The sequence below is a fragment of the Podarcis bocagei genome, assembly GCF_964188305.1.
Source record: "Podarcis bocagei genome assembly, chromosome: 13".
NCBI lineage: Eukaryota > Metazoa > Chordata > Lepidosauria > Squamata > Lacertidae > Podarcis > Podarcis bocagei.
The window spans coordinates 47,319,418-47,340,113 of NC_138138.1; the positions used below are offsets into that span (position 1 = coordinate 47,319,418).

Here is a 20,696-nt window from a genome sequence, read left to right on the forward strand (position 1 = left end):
CTGCTACCTGGGTTCATTAAGATATTAACAAAGGTCTAAGTTGTTGCTGGGACAGTGGTGGCTGGTACCCATTGGAAATGGTAGGGGAAAAGGCAAGAAGACAGACAGTGGGTGGTGCCAGATCCAATGACAGAGCGAACGAATGCAAGTTTTCCCTAGAACTCCTCTGGGCAAGACAGAGACAAAGGAAGAGGAAGCAGGCAGGCCCTTGGATCAGTTGTGACTAGGAAGACAGGCAGGTGGGCGTTGGCTGAGAGCGGACTGAGATGGGTTTGGCGGTTCTCCATTCACCTTAATGGACTTGTTTCCATTGTGCTCGGAGGAGGCCAACAACTGCTTCTATAGATCATGTCCTTCCCTACAACTGTATAGGTGTCACCTACTTTTGGAAAATGTTGTCATCAGTAGTGATATCTCACCTTCTCATTCACTTCCAAAATGTTAATCAAACTTATCTAACTGATATTAATATCTTACCAATGGAGTGTGCAAATGAAACAGCACCCACAGAGTTCGTCCTCTCAGGCTTCCAATACCCACCAGAAATGAAGGTCCCTTTGTTTCTCTTCTTCTTGCTCATGTTCCTGCTGACCCTGTCTGGAAATTCTCTCATTCTCTGGGTGGTGGCTTCTGACCTCCAGTTGCACAAGCCCATGTACTGGTTCCTCTGCCATCTGTCTATCCTGGACATGGCTTTCTCTTCTGTCGTCGTTCCCAAAGTGATTGCAGGATTTATCCCCGGTGGAAAAGTCATCTCCTTCACAAGTTGCATCTCTCAGTTATTTTTCTTCAACTTCCTCGGATGTGCAGAAAGTCTCCTTTACACCTTGATGGCTTACGATCGCTTCCTGGCCATTTGTAAGCCTCTCCATTACAGCAACATCATGAATTGGAAAGCCTGCCTTGGCCTCTCCGTGGGGACAGTGATTGGAGGCTGCCTGAACTCAATTATACAGACAACCCTCACCTTCCGTTTGCCATATGGGCAAAGAAATGATGTTGACTATATCTTATGTGACATCCCTGCAATGTTGAAGCTGGCTTGTGCTGATACAGAGTTCAATCAGATGATGGTGTTGATAGATATTGGCAGTGTGGCAATGACTTGCTTCCTCCTTATATTGACCTCCTATGTCTACATTATCTCAGCTATTTTGAGGATCAGCAGCAGGGAAGGGCGTCGACGGGCCTTCTCAACCTGCACAGCCCATCTTACTGTGGTGGGAATATATTACCTACCTGTGGTTTATCACTACCTGAGGCCAGCTTCTCAGGACTCCATGGATCCTGTGGTTTGTGTGTTCTACACCACAATAACCCCATTTTTGAACCCGCTCATATATACCCTTAGAAATAAGGAAATGAAGACTGCTGTGGTGAAAAGGTGGGGTGGGATTGCCATGTAAAGAACCCCCCATGTGTGCAATTCTGTTTTCTGTTCCTTTTGACACATCAAGTCCAGTGTTAGAAACTGAGATATGAAAGCTAGGAGCTAAATGGTACCTTAAACCTAGGATATGGGTGGAACAACTTCATGTCTAGGCTCACTTTTATTATAACAAGGATATAAAGTTGAAAATGAATGAACTGCAGCTAAAATATTATGTTCATTTTTCACATAGTCTAGTCCTTCGCCTGCCCACCCCCCTAATATTCTTAAGAGGGCCCCTTCTCCAGTCTTCAGAGAGTGGCTGGAAGTGGGGAGGTAGAAAAAGGTCCTCCTTTCCTTCCACTCTGCAGTTTTAATCTGAAATCTTAGGCACTGTACAGCACCCAGAGCTAAGAAACTGCTTGCACTAATGAGATTCCCTGTCACAAAATGTGCCTAGAACAATGGGAGTCTCCAAACCTGATCAAGTCAAGTCTGATTGACTTCACCATGTAGGCCTAGGGAGTGATCAATGCTTCACTGGAGGAGGCAGGACTACCCACCTGTCTTGAAAGAGGCTGTCGTCCATCCCCTCCTTAAGAAGACTTCCCTGGACCCGGAAGTGCTAAACAGCTATTGCCCAGTGGTTCATTTTCCCTGTTTGGGTATGGCACTTTAGAGGGTTGTAGCAGTCCATCTTCAAGCATGGTTGGAGGAGACTGAATTTCTGAATACATTTCAGCCTAGTTTATGGCACTGAAACTGCTCTGGTCATCCTGGTTGATGACATTTGCTAGGAGAGAGACGCAGGGAGTGTGACCCTGCTCATTCTTCTTGATCTTTCACAGTTGTTTTGATGCCATTGACAATTGTATCTTTCTGGAACAGCTCCCAGAGATGAATGTTGGGGGCATTTGAATTCATCTGATCTGCTCCTACCTCCAGGACTGTTTCCAGAAAGTAGTTACGAAAGGTCATTTTTCAACACCCTCAGATGTTCCATTTTGTTTCCTTTTGCTATTGAACATCTACATGCAGCTGCTGGGAGTTGTGATCAGGGGTTTTGGAGTGAAGTGCCATCAATATGTGGGTGACACTCAGCTCCCTCTGAATTTGGAGAGAAAGCTGACTTGCCAGACAGGTGTTTTGAGGCAGTGATGGGCTGTATTTGGGTCAACAAATTGAAGCCTCTTCTGGGTAGAGTTACATTACCCTGAAAGGAGCTGATTCTTAGCTTGGGAATGTTCCTAGATCCAACATTGACATTTGGAGCTCAGGTAGTCTTGGTTACCAGGAGTGCCTCTTTCCAGCTATGGCTGTTTTACTAGCTACAGCCCAATTTGGACAGAGATGACTTGGCTACAGTACTCCATACTGTGGTAACTTCCAGGTTGGATTATTATCTGGAGCTGCCCTTGAAGGTGACTCAGAATTGGTCCAAAATGCAGCCGCCATTGGCTGGGGTTACCTTTAGAACTCATATATCCCCTGTTCTAAAACAGCTTCGTTGGCTGTCAGTATGTTTATGGATGCCCATGTTAGTGTTTAACAACCTAAATGACTTAGGCTCTAAATATGGGACATGGTGACTTTATCTCCACATACTCTACCATATGTGAAGATCAACAGAGGGGGCCTGTGGCGATCACACAGGGTCCCCAGACGTTTGACGGTCTATTGATCCCTGTGCCACCACTGGGCTCGCTTCCCCGCTGCCACCAACCCGTTACTCTCAGGTACACACTGAGTCCAGACAGTTATTAAAATTGAAGCAAATAAACAAGTTTATTTTATAAGTGTTAACAAGTTTATGGTTTCTCAGATAAAATTCTTCTCAGTTTCTTAACTTTAGTTTATTTACCGGCCTATACCTTCCTAATACCTTCTGACTGATTATATCAACTGTTTGACTGACTGACTCCTCTTAACAGATTCTCTCACTCTCTCACATGAGACTAGCCCAACCCACAGACTTATCCTCTCTCCCCTTCTCTAACTCCAGATTGACTTCTCAACAACTCTAACTCTAACTCCTCCCATTGGGTTCCTATTGGTTAGTCATTTTACACTTAGTTAACCCTTTCCTTATGAACCCAGTATGATGTCACACACCTAGGAGGGCAAACGCCACAGGGCTCCCCTGGAAGTTCCACCTCCCTGAGAAGTTTGGGTGGCGGTGGCCCAGGAGAGGGCATTCTTTGTGACAGCCCCTAAGTTGTGGGATTCCATCCCAGCAGAGGTGCACCTGGCTTCTTCACCATGCAGCTGGTAGCAAATGCTAAAGACACATCTCTTTACCTTGGTTTTCACATAATGCACAGATTGGTGAAAATAACATGCAAAATGCATCATATTAGGGGTGATATGCTTTGTAGAGAGGTGTAAATTGAGGAAAACTGAATCCACAACATTACAATAAATCCACATTAAGATGCTGGTGAATTTTCTGGTGTTTCCATTTATTTAATAATAATAATTGGAAACTGATGTGGGAACATGGAACTCATACTTGAATAAGAAACTGAGATTGATGTCCTGGGTATGCAGTCAAAATGGTCTCCAACCTCTTCAGCAGCCTCCGCTTTTGTAGCTGGAGTCTATCAGGGTCCTGCCCTCCCAGGCTCCACCCACCATTTGACCTGACTCCATCCACCATTAGCTGCAGTCCCCAGTCCAACGGTACAATGGTGCTGATTGAGGGACGAACACTCCTTTTATCCCCAAGGAGCAGACCTGAGGGAAGTCCTCATGAAGACTCAGTCAGCTCCACCCCTGGGTGTGCCCGCCCCTAAGCCCACCTGCCATTGGCCAATCCACAGGTGGCCTGAATTCAAATTATCCAACTGCTGTGAGAGGCTGCTGCATCTCTCATCGGCTGGAAAAATGTGGCTGCAGCAAAGACCACAGAGGTGGGGCAGGGCCATGCCGCAATGCTATGCCATCATGGAAAGTAGGTGGAACTGTCCAATTGTTGTGAGTCAGTGGTGCCTCACTGGTAAAAATAAAATAAAAGCCCTAGCTCTCCTGCCAGTTCTCCATGGTGGCAGGATCACCTGCCCGTTTATTTCACTTTGTGATTAGAGAAAGAACATCTAACATATCTCTATGTGATTGAGAATTATTTCAGCCTGAACGTCTCGTCATAAGTGTTTGAGCCAAAATCTATGTCAACACATGCTGAGACCATGATCTACAGGAATACAGAGAGCTGCCATATACTGTGTCAGACCATTGGCCCATCTGGCTAAGTATTGTCAACACTGACTGGCAGCTGCTCCCTGGAGTTTCAGGCAGTGAATCTTTCTCTATCCTACTAGGAGAAAAAGGGGTGGCGGCGGCTGGACCTTGGACCTTCTGTAGGCAAGGCAAATGTTCTGTGTATACCCCAAAGGCATCTGATTGGCTACTGTAAGAATAGGATGCTGAACTTAGATGAGTCTTTGTTCTGATCCAGCAAGGCTTATGTTCCTTGAGTGACAGGTTAGACTAATAACAACAACAACAACTCCTTCAGCCTACCTTTCCGGAGAACTATGGATTATATGAAGGTGGGGGTAGGTGTGGGGATTGGCTGAAAGGTGTTGCAGAAATAAATTCCAGCAGACACAATTCCACTCAGTTCCTGCTTAGAGTAAATGAGTGGCACTCAGTTCCTGTTGAAATCAACAAGATATAACTCATGAGTAATGGTGTCAGATTGATTTCAGTGGGACTGAGCTTAGACTAGATATAAACCAACTGTCAGGAGCTGCTGTATTTTGTGAGTATAGATGTCTACTCCATGTATTCAACCAATGAGCTGCAGGGGGCAGCAAATAACTTTCTGGACTGGCTGCTCATTGGATCATCTTGAACCTGTTCTTCTTCAGCTCTGATGTGTTTCTCCTTCAGTCCTGCTGGGTTTTCAGTTCTGGCCAATAGCCCGTCTCATAGCTCCTGGTTTCTGGCTGCTGAAGCCTGCCAAACCCCTGCCCAAAAACTCAGCCTTTCCACAAACAACATTGTTTGCAAATAATCATTCCCCCGGAGAGTTCTTAACAAGAATCACAACTCAATGAGGGTTTGAGACCCATTGGCTCCCCTCACCTGGTTTAGCCAACCAGTTGAAGCCGTTTCCTGGGGTGTGGACTCTGTTGCATGCTGACAGCTTCTAGGAACCACAGGTGAAAGCTGAGTGCAGAGTGGGGGCCAAAAGTGGAGAAACTACCTTGAAGGAGCATGACATGTCCCCCACCAGAGGTACTACCACTCCCCTAACACTGCTGTTTATTGTATAGGAAAGCACAACTTCAGTTTGCCTTCAAATGCAAAGTGAATAGAAATTCTTCCCCATCTGTACTCTGTAGTAAATGAGTTTAGATCTGCAGCCTCAGACATTTATGTAGCAGTCTGGAAGGCAGCCATGGATAAGCAGCAGTCGCCTGGAGAAGGACTGTATAAATTGAGCTTTAAATGCATGCATGGAAACAGAGGAGTGGTGCAAACAAATGAGAATTTGTGGTTACAGATCGTTACTCTTCATCTTGCAGGCACCAGGTTGCAAATGACAGGAAAAAAGACAGTAGAGCTCAGGTGAGTATCCCATACTCAAGAGCTGCTTGCAAACAGTGGAGAAGGTCTTAACCGTTGGAACGCAAGAGTAGGTTTTAGAAAAGCTCATTTATTTTCTCTGATTTTCAATAAAACTAATTGCAATAACAAGAACTCAGTTAGTTAAGTGAGCGCTGTGTTTTCTACTGCACAATTTCTTCACGCCAACTTTCATCTCATTGTTCCTCAGAGTGTATATGAGAGGGTTTAAGAGAGGGGTCAATGCTGTGTAGAACACAGCAACAATACCATCAAGGGAGTCCTGAGATGGTGGACGCAGGTAGTTGTAAACCACAGGGACATAATAGATAGCCACCAAGGTGATATGGGCTGTACAGGTGGAGAAGGCACGTTGTCTCCCTGTGGCAGTGGGAATCCTCAGGATGGCAGAAATAATATACACGTAGGATGTCAGGATCAGGAGGGAGCAGGTAACAGCCACTACTTCAACGTCAACCGAAATCACCATCTCATTGATGGATGTGTCAGTACAGGCCAGCTTCAGCACAGCTGGGATGTCACAGAAGATGTAGTTCACCTGACTTCCTCGTCCATATGGCAAACGGAAGGTGAGGTAGGTCTCTACCACAGAGTGCAGGCAGCCTCCAAACCAGGCGCCAACAGAAAGACAGGTGCCCAGACGATGGTTCATGATGGTGCTGTAGTGGAGTGGCTTGCAGATGGCCAGAAAGCGATCAAAAGCCATCACAGTGTAGAGCAAGCACTCTGAACAGCCCAGGGTGTGGAAGAAGAAGAGCTGGGTTGCACATTCTGTAAAGGAAATGTCCCCATTGCCCTTGAGTATCCAGGAAATCATCTTGGGCACCACCACTGAGCAGATCATCATATCTATGATGGACAGATGGCAGAGGAACCAGTACATAGGCTTGTGCAAACTAGGTTCCAGTGCAACCACCAAGAGGATCAAGCCATTTCCAAAAAGAGACAATATATACATGAGGAAGAAGAAGGTGAGCAACAGGATCTTTAGCTCTTTGGGATATGTAAACCCCATAAGTTCAAAATGTTCAAACACTGATGTTACATTTCCACACTCCATTCAGGCAATACTTATTATTCTATAACCTTTGCCAATCTACTGCCAATCACCTGTCTGCTTCAGATGCCACTATCCTAGCTCCCTATAACACCCTTTCCCCCCACTCCAGTAGTCCTTGAACAGAAACTGAAAGAACCAAAATGCTCAGTAAGACATTACTATTTCAGACACACAGGGATGTACCCAATCAAGTTCTACTCATACTATACCTCTTGAAATTCATTTACATTATTTTCAATATATCTGCTTTGAACATGACTAACATTGGATAAAACCTCTGGTATAAAGGGAGGAGACAGCTATTTAGCAGACCCCCCAACACATTTTTTTCATTTTGTCCTTGAGAGCAAAATTAGCAGAAACATCTTGATTTTGAAACATAGGCTGTGAATGGGCTGTTGTTAGCTGGAATGCTCCTGTGATGATAGTTTACCCATCACTGTTCATTACATCATTTTATCCCCCTTCCTCTGGAGCAGCAGCTGATGGCTGATATATTGAACAGAGCAGAGGATCTTCAAGAGAAGTGCTGCCTTTTACTCTTCTTACTCCTACAAATGAAACAACTCAGTCTATCCAGATCTCACCTAACATATAGAAAAACAGATATGTGGGTTTCAGTGGAGTGGAAACAAGGTCAGTTAGCTGAACATCTTTGGTGATAACCATCATGTGCATGAATCTAGAAAGCTTGTAACAAAATACAACCTGTATTATTTTATCAGTCATTAGTACCCAGTTGGCATACAAGATATCCCATCCTACTCATCCCCCTCCTCCTTAAAATAAAGGTTCCTTCAAATTCCCTTCATCAGCTTTTGGGTAAGAGATAGCTTTGTTGGCAATGAGTTATCAAAAATATTGGGCATATTCTTCTGATATAGTTGTCTGGGTTCAAAGCAAGCACCCACCTGATATAAATGGGAAGAAGAGCCTAGGCAATTGGCTTCCTCCTGAACACCTGTCCTCAGGTACTCATATTTATCCCCTACCTGCATTGCTTTCTTTTCCTTATCCCCACACTGCCATCTCATTTTGCATGTTGTGGGACATAAGCTTGTGTGGTATGGCATGATCTTGAGTTAATGATGATAGGAGCTGAAACCCCAGAAGTCCTTATTAAAGTGTTACATCCTTTGGGGGAACGTCAAGGAACCATTCCATGATCCAACCCTTTGAATGTGTTGCACATTTGAATTGTGATGCACATCACAATTATATCCATTTGAACACTTCTTGGGAGGGAAGGTTGTTGACCCATCCATATTTGACTTTCCACATTATTGCTCAGCGGAAAGTGGAGGTAACAAGGCAGCCATCTGAACACTCCACTGTAGCTCCAGCTGCCATGGCAAGTGCTGCCAAGAGCAGTGGAGAACTACATCATTTAACCCACAGTAAACATTGTCAACTTCAGCAGCAAAATACATAGTTCAGTCCACAGTACTGTTCCATTCCCATTTGTTTTCCAACCTTGTTGACCAAAGCAGAGATGATTAGGGCATAAAATGAACCCCTTCCCTCAGCAGTGATTGAATTAATCAAAATTAAATAACTTATAACTAAGTACTAGTTTATGATAAGTACCTGTGAAAGACAGGGATGGCTTCAAATCTGAAGGATCCTTAGGCAACCATCTCTGCTGTTCTTCCCTCTATTGCTGGGCCTTTCCTCTCTTCCCCTTCTCCCTTCCATTGCTGTGTCCTCTTTGAATTGGCTCACAGTCGGCCCTAGTATAGCATTGCATTGTCATTATACTGGGCATATATATTGTGACACACCACCCCAATCTCCATGAGCAGTGTGAGATTCCAGTGGTTCCAGGTGCGCTTGACCCGGAATCTGTGTTTCCGATTGGACAATGAGGCACAGTGGAGACTGTAGTGTCTTTGTGATATTTGGTTTATTTACACATATAAACAACCTGAGTCTAGATGGAGAGAGTGTGGAGCATTCACATTGTAAGAGGGTTTCTGGCTTCTCCCATTGGTCTCAGAACAGAGAAACCAGCCCTGCTCTCGGTCTCTTTGTTTCAGCCTGTCTCAGTCAGCCCACAGGGTGCTCTTTGCCCCCTTCCTCTTCCTCGTCTCCACTAAAAGACTGTAAGGGATTTCCTCTCCCACCCACATCAGGCAGACTGAAATCCTAAACCCTTTTTTGGTCTCTGCCCACTAGCACACAGCTGGAGGAGGGACCCCACTCTTCTTTGTTGTCTGGCACTTAATGTCCTCACTCACTAGGGGCCGCTGGCCTTCCTTGCTTTGCTCACCTACCCTCCAACCCTTTTGCCATCCCGCTTCCCACCATCTCACCAACCCCTTGTCCCTTTAGAGCTGACCGAATCTCCTCCCTCTACAACACACCTGCCCCATCACCTATCTTCTCCAAGCTCACCCCAAATGCCTCCACCTCTTCTCACAGCTCACCCCAAAACAGCTCCCCTAACAGCTTGCCACAGCACCCACTCTAAAAAAAAAAGAAAGAAATAGGGAGGGGCTTCATAGAATGGTTTTTTGAAGCAGCTGCTCCCCCCATTAGATGTTTCTGCAGCCATGTTTAATATAATTGGGAGAGGCACTGCACAGAGTGACTCGTGAAACGCTTCTCCCCTCTATTAATCCTTGATGTAGCCATGTTTCACAGTGGGGAGGGGTACTTAGCCCCTACTTTCCTCCATTAAATGTCTCACCTGGGTGGCTGCCACCCTGTTGTCATTTGGTTGGCATAGGCAGCCACATAAACTAAAACGTGATGATAGCCTTGCATTTTTCTCTATATAGGAAAATCTCTCTCTCTCTCTTACTGATTTATCACTTTTAAAAATTTGGTTAGTGATATTTTGTATTGTATTTGATTTTTATTCTGTATACTGTTTTGAGGTGGTTGTCGTCGTCTTTGAGTTCTGTTTGGTATCCCATTTTTATTTATTTTCTATACACTTTGTATATTGATTTAAGATTCCTTTATGCTGTATTTGATTTTAATATTGTATATTGATTCAAGGTTTTATTTGTATTGTGTTTGATATGCATTTTATACAAGGTTTGGATATTCTATTGTTTGATATTTGGCCATACTTTGTACAATGTTCTGAAATTGCACTTGATTTCTATTTTCTCTCATCTCTTTATGAGTCTCTTGAATAGAGAGCAAGTTAGATATTCCCCAAATAAGTAAATATAAATATAAATATACATTTACATGCATATGTTAGTGACTCTCCAGACTGGGCCCAATCAATCAAACTTTTCAACCCAATTACCATATTTTTCGCCCTATAGGATGCACCGGCCCGTAGGACGCACCTAGATTTTTTTGGGGGGGGAAATAAAGGAATTTTTTTATCCCCCCCCAGGCACGGGGCTGGGGCGGGGGAAGTCCGAGCATCCCCCACCCCAGCCCCCAGAACAGGCAGCTCTCCGCAAGCCGTTGGAGGCCAGTTCGAAGTCGCGCCGGGCTCCCACAGCTTGCGGTGAGCTGCACGAAGCCTGCTCTGGGAGCATGCAAGGCTGGGGGAGGGGGAAGCCCAAGCTTTCCCCGTCCCCAGCCTCCAGAATGGGTCCCAGAGCGATCCCGAAGCTGTGCGCAGCTTCGCGATTGCTCTGGGAGCTTGCGGGGCTTGGGGAGGGGCTTCCCCCGTCCCCAGCCCCCAGAACAGCCCGCCCCCAGCCTCCAAACCAAGTCGGGAGACAGCGGGATGGTGCACTGCGCCTCCCTGCTGTCCCCTGAGCTTGCGGGGCTGGCGGCAGGGAGAAACGGGCTTCTCCCGCCTCCAACCTCCAAACCACATCGGGAAACAGTGGGATGGCGGCGTTCCCCCTCCCCGCTGTCCCTCGAGCTTGTGGGGCTGGCGGTGGGGCTCTCCTGAAGCCTGGAGAGCGAGAGGGGTCGGTGCGCACCGACCCCTCTCGCTCTCCAGGCTTCAGCGGAAGCCTGCATTCGCCCCATAGGACGCACACACATTTCCCCTTCATTTTTGCAGGGGAAAAAGTGCGTCCTATAGGGCGAAAAATACGGTAGTTTCAACATGAGAGAGTTAAACATATTCCACTGAAATCTGTGGGACATGGATGTCACTGTGGTTGGATCCAGGAGTGGTATATTGGAATGATTGACACAAAGATTTCAACATGGCAACACTCTAGGGCAATTCATTTGAGGAGACTAAAAGGAAGACAAGTGCCATTAAAATGAAGCATTCAATCATGAAATATGCTGGGGAAGAAATAGATGCTGTGATTCCTTTCACTTCAAGGGCAGAAGATACTTAGGAAGGAGCACCCTGCATCTTGTACAATTGAATCCTCCGGTTACCAGCTGAGAAACAGCATCAGCCTCTCCAGCTGTGATTTCCTAGTGACTTGCTTTCAAAGGCATTCTGCCTGTGATACTGGAGGCAATGAAACCATCATGGCTAGTAGCCACGAACAACCTTAAATTTACTCTATGATGGTGCCTATCACAACATTTTCTGTTGTGGTGGTTTTGAGTTGTTGTCTCAAAAGACAATGGAGTGGGAATTGTAGTCCAACAACTTATGGAGAATGCCCCATTGGTTACCCCTGCTTCACAGTTAGTATTTGAAAATAACCAGGTCCCAGTGGTTTACTCCACTGTAGCAGGTTTCCATTAGTTCCACTGCATCTATGCTCTCATTGACAACCAGGCACTCCAGCTGACACATTTTGGCTCAAAAGCTTTTAACATTAACTTATAAAGACCAACAGATTCTCTCTCTCTCTCTCTCTTAATGGCTCTGGCATGTATGTTTCCCCTTCAAATTTCATTGGTCTCTTTCAATAGCTGTTGTTGTTGTTGTTAACAACAACAACAAAATTAAATTTATATACTGCCCATCATCCATAGATCTCAGGGCTATTATGTGCTATTGCACTTTGATTGCTTAGTTCTATCCAGCCACCTTTGGACCAGTCAGAAATATTTTCATCCTAATCACTTAGGGATGATTCATCCTGAACCTGAAGTTGCTTAGATCCTATTAGATTTCCCCCAGTTCCATCTTCTCACAATACAAAAAGCCAACAGATGAATAGTTTAGACAAAGAATATTTTTAGGTTTGAGATTTCTATTTACAACAGGTAAAAGGAGAGAATAGAGATCAGGGAAATGTTCCATGTTCAGATTTTTTGTTGTCTCTAGCTATTCCTAAAATACCCATATCTACTTAACAGTTGGACTGCAAGGATTTCTCAATATATAATGTCTTCAAGAAGATGATCTCACATGGTCCAGGGAGGAGGCGAAGGCGGCGTAGAGACAGGAGGCAAAAGCGAGGTTGTCGGGCTGGCGTCCTGGTAAGATTGCAGAGGAGTCCATCTAAACCACCGCTCCCTAGCATATTTCTTGCTAATGTGAGATCTCTTACCAACAAGATGGATGAATTGAGGCTGCAGGCAGCAAAGAACAGCCTTGTAAAAGATTGCTGCGTTTTATTTGTCATTGAGACATGGCTTCAACCGTCCATACCAGACACAGCTATTCAGTTGGAAGGCTGTGCGGTACATCGTCATGACCGAGGCATGGACTTCGGAAAAACCAAAGGAGGGGGGCTGTGTGTATATGTGAACAAATGCTGGTCCAAAAATTCGAAGACTGTGGGCAGTCACTGTTCACCGGATTTGGAATATGTGGCTGTTAAATGTAGACCAGCCTATCTCCCTAGGGAGTTCACAGCTGTTATGTTAACTGGTGTGTACGTGCCACCAGATGCCAATGCCAACTTGGCTTTGGGATGCCTGCAGGACCTTATCAGCAGCCAGCAAGACAAGTATCCTGAAGCTGTGCACATCATTGCGGGAGACTTCAACCATGTTGAACTTAAAACAGTGCTCCCAACGCTCTATCAGCATGTGAAATGTCCCACAAGAGGGGACAAGACACTGGATAAAGTTTATTCGAATGTAAATCACGGCTATAGGGCTTTACAGCTGCCACACTTGGGCCAGTCCGACCATATGTCTCTGTTCCTGGTACCAGCATATATCCCAGTCAGGAAACGGGCTCCCACAATATTAAAATCTGTTAAAATCTGGCCTGAAGGTGCTATTCACCAGCTGCAGGACTGTTTTGAGAGAACCAATTGGGATATTTTCGATAGTTCAGACCTGGAGGAGCACACGGCGGCAGTTCTGTGCTATATCAATCACTGCACAGACACTGTCACTGTAAACAAATCCATCCGGTTTTACCCCAATCAGAAACCCTGGATGAATAGAGAGGTCCAGTGCCTGTTGCGGGAAAGGAACAGGGCTTTCAGGTCAGGCGAGGTGCAGCTTTACAGTGTAGCAAGAGCAAACTTGAGGAGGGGTATTCGACGGGCAAAATTGGATTATAGGCTGAGGATTGAGGATAATTTAAGGAGCAACAACACAAGACAGATGTGGCAGGGGATTCAACATATTACCAACTACAAACCTAACCTTGGTGCTGTTGACGGTGACCCCTTGCTGGTGGAGGAGCTTAACCTCTTCTTTGCTCGCTTCGAGAAGGAGCCACCTGAGACGCCGGTATTACAGCCACCAGCCCATAGGGGCCCCTCATTCACGGTAGAGGAACATGAGGTGAGACAGGTTTTGAGGATGGTGAATCCGAGGAAGGCGGCTGGACCTGATGGAATCACTGGAAAGGTGTTGAAGGGCTGTGCGGATCAGCTGGCGAGGGTCTTTACTAAGATCTTCAATAAGTCCTTACACCAGTCTATTGTCCCACCCTGCCTGAAGTCGTCAACTATTGTCCCTCTGCCTAAAAAATCCACAATCAGTAGTTTGAATGACTATAGACCAGTTGCACTGACTCCAATCATCATGAAGTGTTTTGAGAAACTGGTGCGCCGTCACATTATTTCCTGTCTTCCATCAACTTTTGACAACTACCAGTTTGCATACAGAGCAAATAGATCCACAGAAGACGCCATCAATACCACTCTCCATGCTGCTCTGTCCCATCTGGAGCAGCCGGGGAGTTATGTGAGGCTGCTGTTTGTGGATTTTAGCTCTGCTTTTAACACTATCCTCCCCCATAGACTGGTGTCCAAGCTAGAGGCGATTGGACTCTCCAACTCCACCTGTCTCTGGGTTTTGGATTTTTTGTCAGAACGTTCTCAGAGGGTTAGAGTAGGGTCACACATGTTCACAGCCCTTAGCCTTAACACCGGCTCACCACAGGGTTGTGTGTTGAGTCCCCTGCTCTACACTCTCTATACGTATGACTGTACAGCCATCTATTCCAGCAACAAAATCATCAAGTTTGCTGATGACACTACGGTGGTAGGGCTCATTTCAGGAGGGGATGAGTCCGCCTATCGGGACGAGGTGGAGCGGCTCTGTGTTTGGTGTGGAGAGAACAATCTGGCTCTTAATACGGCTAAGACCAAGGAATTGGTGGTGGATTACAGGAAAAAAAAGGCGGACATTCAGCCCTTGTATATCAACGGGGAACGGGTGGAGAGGGTGGCGGAATTCAGGTTTTTGGGAGTAGCTATCGATCAGGGCATGACTTGGAGCGCACATACCACTGCTCTGGTGAAGAAGGCCCAGCAGAGAATTTATTACCTCAGACTTTTAAAGAAGAACAATCTGAGTGAGAGACTGCTGGTGTGCTTCTACCGAGGCTCCATAGAGAGCATTCTTACATACTGTATTTGTGCTTGGTTCTCCAGTTGTACAGCTAGGGAGAGGAAGGTGCTCCAGAAGGTCATAACCACAGCCCAAAGGATTATTGGTCATCCTCTCCCATCTTTGGAAGAACTGTACGGTTCCCGTTGTCTTAGGAAAGCAAATAACATCCTGCAGGATTCATCTCACCCGGGACACGGTCTGTTTGCACTACTGCCTTCTGGCAGGAGATATAGAAACATCAAGTCAAAGACAAATAGACTGAAAAACAGTTTCTATCCAAGAGCTGTGGCCTTTTTGAATGCTGTAACTCGATAGTGTGACCTGGGAGTTTGATGGGTGTGGTGTGGGTGTGGCTGGAATGTGGTTTGTTTGGTTGTTGTTGTTGTCTTGCTTTTGATGTTTTAAGGGATGGCATCCAATTTCGTTGCACTTTGTACAATGTTGCACTTGTGTAATGACAATAAAGAATCTATTCTATTCTATTCTATTCTATTCCTAAAATACCCATATCTACTTAACAGTTGGACTGCAAGGATTTCTCAATATATAATGTCTTCAAGAAGATGATCTCACATGGTTAAGGGAGTGCTGTGGTTTCCTACTGCACAATTTCTTCACACCAACTTTCATCTCATTGTTCCTCAGAGTGTATATGAGAGGGTTTAAGAATGGTGTCACCGCTGTGTAGAACACAGCAATGGTCCCATCAAGGGACTCCTGAGATGGTGGACACAGGTAGTTGTAAACCACAGGGACATAGAATATCACCACCAAAGTGATATGGGCTGTGCAGGTGGAGAAGGCACGGTGTCTCCCTGTGGCAGTGGGAATCCTCAGGATGGCACAAATGATATACATGTAGGATGTGAGGATCAGGAGGAAGGAAACCAAAGACACAATCCCAATGTCAACAAAAGTCACCAGCTCGTGAAAGGATGTGTCTCCACATGCCAGCTTCAGCACGGCTGGGATGTCACAGAAGATGTAGTTCACCTGGTTCCCCCGTCCATATGGCAAATGGAAGGTGAGGTAGGTATGTACCATAGAGTGCAGGCAGCCTCCAAACCAGATGCCAATAGAGAAGTTGAAGCAAATCTGATGGTTCATGATGGTGCCGTAGTGGAGTGGTTTGCAGATGGCCAGAAAACGATCAAAGGCCATCACGGTGTACAAGAAGCATTCTGTGCAGCCCAGGAAGTGAAAGAGGAAGAGCTGGGACACACAACCTGTGACGGAGATGACCCCATTGCCCTCTATCAGCCAAAAAATCATCTTGGGCACCACCACTGAGCAGATCATCATATCCAACACAGACAGATGGCAGAGGAACCAGTACATAGGCTTGTGCAAATGAGGTTCCAGGGCTACCACCAGAAGGATCAAGCCATTTCCAGAAAGAGATAATATATACATGATGGAAAAGAAGGTGAGCAACGGAAACTTTAGCTCTTTGGGATATATGAATCCCACAAGTTCAAAATGTTCAAACACTGATGTTACATTTCCACACTCCATTTAGGCAGCACTCATCTTAGCAGAACAGAACGGATGGTGATAATGGTCACAAATTGAAGGAAAACCAAAGTCAGCATCTCTTGGTGGGATGTGTCAGCTCAGGCTAGTTTTCACCTAGATCTTCCATCAGTGGGTGGATGCAAATTTCAGTTATGTCTAACAACTCCTTTAATGTGCCAGTCTTTTATTGCCACATGATATAAATGGCAAGAGAGTCCTAATATGCTCTTGTATTATGCATCTACCCCTCTTGTTCTGATCACCCATCTTTATAATCTTCTTTTTGTTCCCTCTCTGCTCTCTTCTTATCTTGTGTCTCTTAGGTTACCAAGCCCTGGCCATTGGGTGCTCTTGAGTTAATAACAGCTGAAACTCCAGAGGGCCTCATTAAAATGTTGATTCATTTGTGGGAACCATGGGAATCATTCCATAATGGAACCTTGTGTTTAGTTATGTGACTTACTAGGCAGCATAAGTGGTGATGGTGGATACATTATGTGGTTGGTATATGTAAGGTGTGATGGGGCATGTGTGTGTTTGTGTGTGTGTGAAACCACTCTTTACCCCCCTTCCCACTATGTCCCCTAATCCTAAGTTCCTGAGTTCAATGACTTGACCTAGCACCTGATGTTCAGCAAGCAGAAGAACTGTCCCATTGATCAGGCAAATGCACATGGCCAGGATTTTGATATTTATGCTAGATGTGGCCAATCCAGGCAGTACATTACTCAAATATATTTCACCAGAAGCCTGAGAACAAGCTGTGTTAATTATGAACCCCCAAATTTGGAATTTCCTCCAAACCTCCCAAAGAACAGAGTAAATAATACATCAAATTCGGGTACCTTATTAACAGTGCTTGAAATCCAACCATGTTCAATTTACTCCTAATCTGGGCCAAAGTTTTGCAATTCTTTTGCAGAATTTGCAGTGCAAACTTCATGTTTTGCAGAGCCCCCAAAACTGAATAGCTGCAAAATGCTGTAAAACTTTGGCCCAATTTTGGAGTAAATCGGACAAAGTTGGATTTTGAGGTGTTAGCCACATGTTCTTATGTTCGTGTTTTATCTACCCCATTTCCAGTCCATGCTTTATTTTAACCCTTTATATCCTTTTCAAAACAGTTTATTAGAGAAAATTAGTATCTGAAAACATTACATAGTGCACTTCAGCAATACACTATGAACATAACATTGGCATCAATGCAAATATGTCTAATCTTGAGAACTATGATTTGTGATGAACAAATCTTTATTTGTTTACTGAAGAAGTGTGACTCAAAATATTTACTAAAAATATCAATTTATTTTTTATTTGTTAGTATTAATGTAACAGAAAAGCAAAATCTTTTAAAATAAAATAAAATAGTTTTTCAACACAAGAATGTGGATAGTCATCAGGGAGATGCTTATACAATCAAGGTAAGTAGAATTATACACATGTATATTAAACTAAAACATATTTCAGGAGGACCAAACTTCTTTCTTAGGGGCAGGTAAGGAAATGTGCAGAAAAGCAAAAGTTATTTCAACTACAAAACACCCTAGAACATGACAGACATCCTGAGAAATTCAGAAGGGAATGCAAGGGAGCTTCTTCAAAGTACAGCCACATAGTTTTTTTTAATATATAATTTAATTATTTTTCCTTTTCAATCCTACCTTTCAACCAAGGAGTTCAAGGTGAAGTACATTCTCTTCTTCTCCCCCTTTTATCCTCTCAACAACCCTGTGAGGTTGCTTAGGCTGAGAGATGGTGACTGAGCCATGGTCACCCAGTGAGCTTCATAGCTGACTGGGAACTTGAACCTGGTTTCCCAAGTGTTAGTCCAACACCCTAACCAATACATGACCCCACACCTTAAACTGAGCATAGACAACACTGGCAGTCACCCTAGGTCCCACAGAAGTGGTTGGCTAAGTTCCAGCCTATTCCATCATTGTTTCAGCTCCCGCAACCAATTCATCACACGGTGAAGCCAATCCGACTTGAACTGGCATTCTAAAAAGCAGCTAAAAAGCTGTGTGAAGATGGGTGCTGTTTACTCTGCATTCCCACTCCACTTTTTCACCAGAGCAGTCTTCATCTCCTTGTTCCTAAGTGTGTAGATGAGCGGGTTCAAAAATGGGGTTATTGTGGTGTAGAACACGCACACCACAGTATCCATGGAGTCCTGAGAAGCTGGCCTCAGGTAGTGATAAACCACAGGCAGGTAATAAACACCCACCACAATGAGATGGGCTGTGCAGGTTGAGAAGGCCCGGTGACGCACTTCCCTGCTGCTGATCCTCAGAATAGCTGAGATGATGTAGACATAGGAGGTCAAGATAAGGAGGAAGCAGGTCATTGCTACAATGCCAATGTCAATCAACATCACCATCTGATTGAGCTCTGTGTCAGCACAAGTCAGCTTCAACACTGCAGGGATGTCAGAGAAGATGTAATCAACGTAGTTTCTCCACCCATATGGCAAATGGAAGGTGAGGGTTGTCTCCATGATTGAGTTCAGGCAGCCTCCAATCACCGTCCGCAAGGAGAGGCCAAGGCAGGCTTTCCAATTCATGACGTTGGTGTAATGGAGGGGCTTACAAATGGCCAAGAAGCGATCATAAGCCATCAAGGTGTAAAGGAGACTTTCTGCACATCCAAGGAAGTGGAAGAAAAATAACTGAGAGACGCAACTTGTGAAGGAGATGACTTTTCCACCAGGGATAAATCCTGCAATCACTTTGGGAATGACGACAGAGGAGAAAGCCATGTCCAGGATGGACAGATGGCAGAGGAACCAGTACATGGGCTTGTGCAACTGGAGGTCAGAAGCCACCACCCAGAGAATGAGAGAATTTCCAGACAGGGTCAGCAGGAACATGAGCAAGAAGAAGAGAAACAAAGGGACCTTCATTTCTGGTGGGTATTGGAACCCTGAGAGGACGAACTTTGTTGGTGCTGTTTCATTTGCACACTCCATTGGTAAGAGAGGCAGATTTAGGGGAGTGTGACTGGCTTGGTTGCACGGGACACAGAACTTCAAGGGTGCTGTAGGGGGTGTTGCAACTATGCTTTAGAATGGAGTGTGAGAAATGGGGGGGCCCTCTGAATTTTGGGGTTGCACAGGGCGCTGCTGAAATTTGAATTTTTTTTCCAGTAGCACCTTAAAGACCAACTAAGTTAGTTCTTGGTATGAGCTTTCGTGTGCATGCACACTTCTTCAGATACACATGTGTTCAGATACATATGTGTATCTGAAGAAGTGTGCATGCACACGAAAGCTCATACCAAGAACTAACTTAGTTGGTCTTTAAGGTGCTACTGGAAAAAAATTTTTTATTTTGACTATGGCAGACCAACACGGCTACCTATCTACTGCTGAAATTTGAGGCCACAAGATCTGCTGCTGTTCGTAGGTGGGATCATAAACTGGGGGAAATAACAGTGCACAATATTCAGAAATAATCCCAAACTACATTAATATCAGGATTTCATGCACATGATGTTTTTGCCATGATCTCATTCTCCGAAGACTATTTTGAGCTTATTTTATTTTATTACTTATTAAATCCTTAACGTCACCCAGAAATGCATTTGGGAGCTATTCAATCCAGTTTCCTGATAGGCGTTGGCCAAATGACCTCTTTGATGAGATTATAGGTGTGCTATAAAATCACTGGTAAAATTACCTGAGGAATGGCTAGAATGTCTGATGGATTATAGGATAATTCGATCCCTTATTAAGACATCATTAGCAAAAGCTTGCTGAAGCTTAGTTGTTATTATATCATTGCAGTTAGTTTCTGTTCAGGAGACTCATGGATATTTTACCAAGCTATTTGCCTCAGATGTACCTTCAGCTAGTTGAGTGTGCAGAGGAGATTCTGAAACTAACTCCCCTCTTCAGAGTAGTAACTGTGTGATCTTCTGAAGGAGATTAAACAGAGGGTGTAGGAACACCTTAACTGCTTTCAGTTGTGTTGTGGCCAGACAAGTCCTGAGCACACAAATTAGATTTTCTTTTATTCATATTTGTTTCTTCTGAGATGCAGAAAGAAAGAAAAACCAGTCTGGGGAATACAGGTTGGCTACAGGATAGCTGTAGAAGATAATCAACTGAACGTTTTCCACCATGACAGACCATTTCGTCTCCCCCCTGTGTCTTTATAATGTTACAGCTTCTCTGAATTTCATGCAACCTCCTTACTTGTTCTCCCGGGATATGTGCACATCTGGGGAACATGTTTATGCCCTGTGTTTTCACCAGAGTCCAGTGTGTATTATTAAAACTATTGTTTATTTGAAAGTTAAAAAAATATTGTTGCTTGGAACTCTACTGGGGAACAATCATTTGCAAACAATTGTTTTGGCATAGAGGCTTGGTTATGGGCAAAAGTCTGGGGTGAGACAGCAGCGAGAAACCAGGAGCTACGAGACAGGTAATTGGCCAGAACTCATGGGCTGGATAGGACTGAAGGGGAAACCAGGGTTTCAACATGAAAGAACCACAAAGAATACAGAAACACATCAGAGCTG

At 44.7% G+C, this 20,696-nt stretch overlaps 4 protein-coding genes across 4 annotated transcripts; 2 read left to right on the forward strand and 2 right to left on the reverse strand.

The window, feature by feature from the left end:
- Positions 1-479: 479 nt before the first annotated feature.
- Positions 480-1,406, forward strand: LOC308570756 (olfactory receptor 10G6-like; the record flags this gene model as incomplete). The annotated part of the gene is made up of 1 exon (XM_081165671.1): positions 480-1,406. One exon carries the CDS (start codon positions 480-482, stop codon positions 1,404-1,406), a length of 927 nt encoding a protein of 308 aa, XP_081021797.1.
- Positions 1,407-6,074: 4,668 nt separating this feature from the next.
- Positions 6,075-16,172, reverse strand: LOC308570757 (olfactory receptor 10G6-like; the record flags this gene model as incomplete). Its single annotated transcript, XM_081165672.1, has 2 exons — positions 6,075-6,668; positions 15,822-16,172. The coding sequence occupies 2 exons, from the start codon at positions 16,170-16,172 to the stop codon at positions 6,075-6,077; spliced, it is 945 nt and encodes a 314-aa protein (XP_081021798.1).
- LOC308572096 (uncharacterized protein) lies at positions 12,276-15,031 on the forward strand. The gene is made up of 2 exons (XM_081167974.1): positions 12,276-13,476; positions 14,650-15,031. The coding sequence occupies exons 1-2, from the start codon at positions 12,414-12,416 to the stop codon at positions 14,970-14,972; spliced, it is 1,386 nt and encodes a 461-aa protein (XP_081024100.1). The 5' UTR covers positions 12,276-12,413; the 3' UTR covers positions 14,973-15,031.
- A 2,041-nt stretch (positions 16,173-18,213) lies between the features above and the next one.
- Positions 18,214-19,140, reverse strand: LOC308570758 (olfactory receptor 10G6-like; the record flags this gene model as incomplete). The annotated part of the gene is made up of 1 exon (XM_081165673.1): positions 18,214-19,140. The coding sequence occupies one exon, from the start codon at positions 19,138-19,140 to the stop codon at positions 18,214-18,216; it is 927 nt and encodes a 308-aa protein (XP_081021799.1).
- Between the last annotated feature and the right edge of the window lie 1,556 nt (positions 19,141-20,696).

What these genes read in the sequence shown, in the direction of transcription:
- LOC308572096 (XM_081167974.1), top strand. Translation starts at nt 12,414, where the DNA reads ATGGATGAATTGAGGCTGCAGGCAGCAAAGAACAGCCTTGTAAAAGAT. An exon ending in TAACCTTGGTGCTGTTGACG is followed by an intron (nt 13,477 to 14,649) that starts GTGACCCCTTGC and finishes GCTTCTACCGAG; the next exon opens with GCTCCATAGAGAGCATTCTT.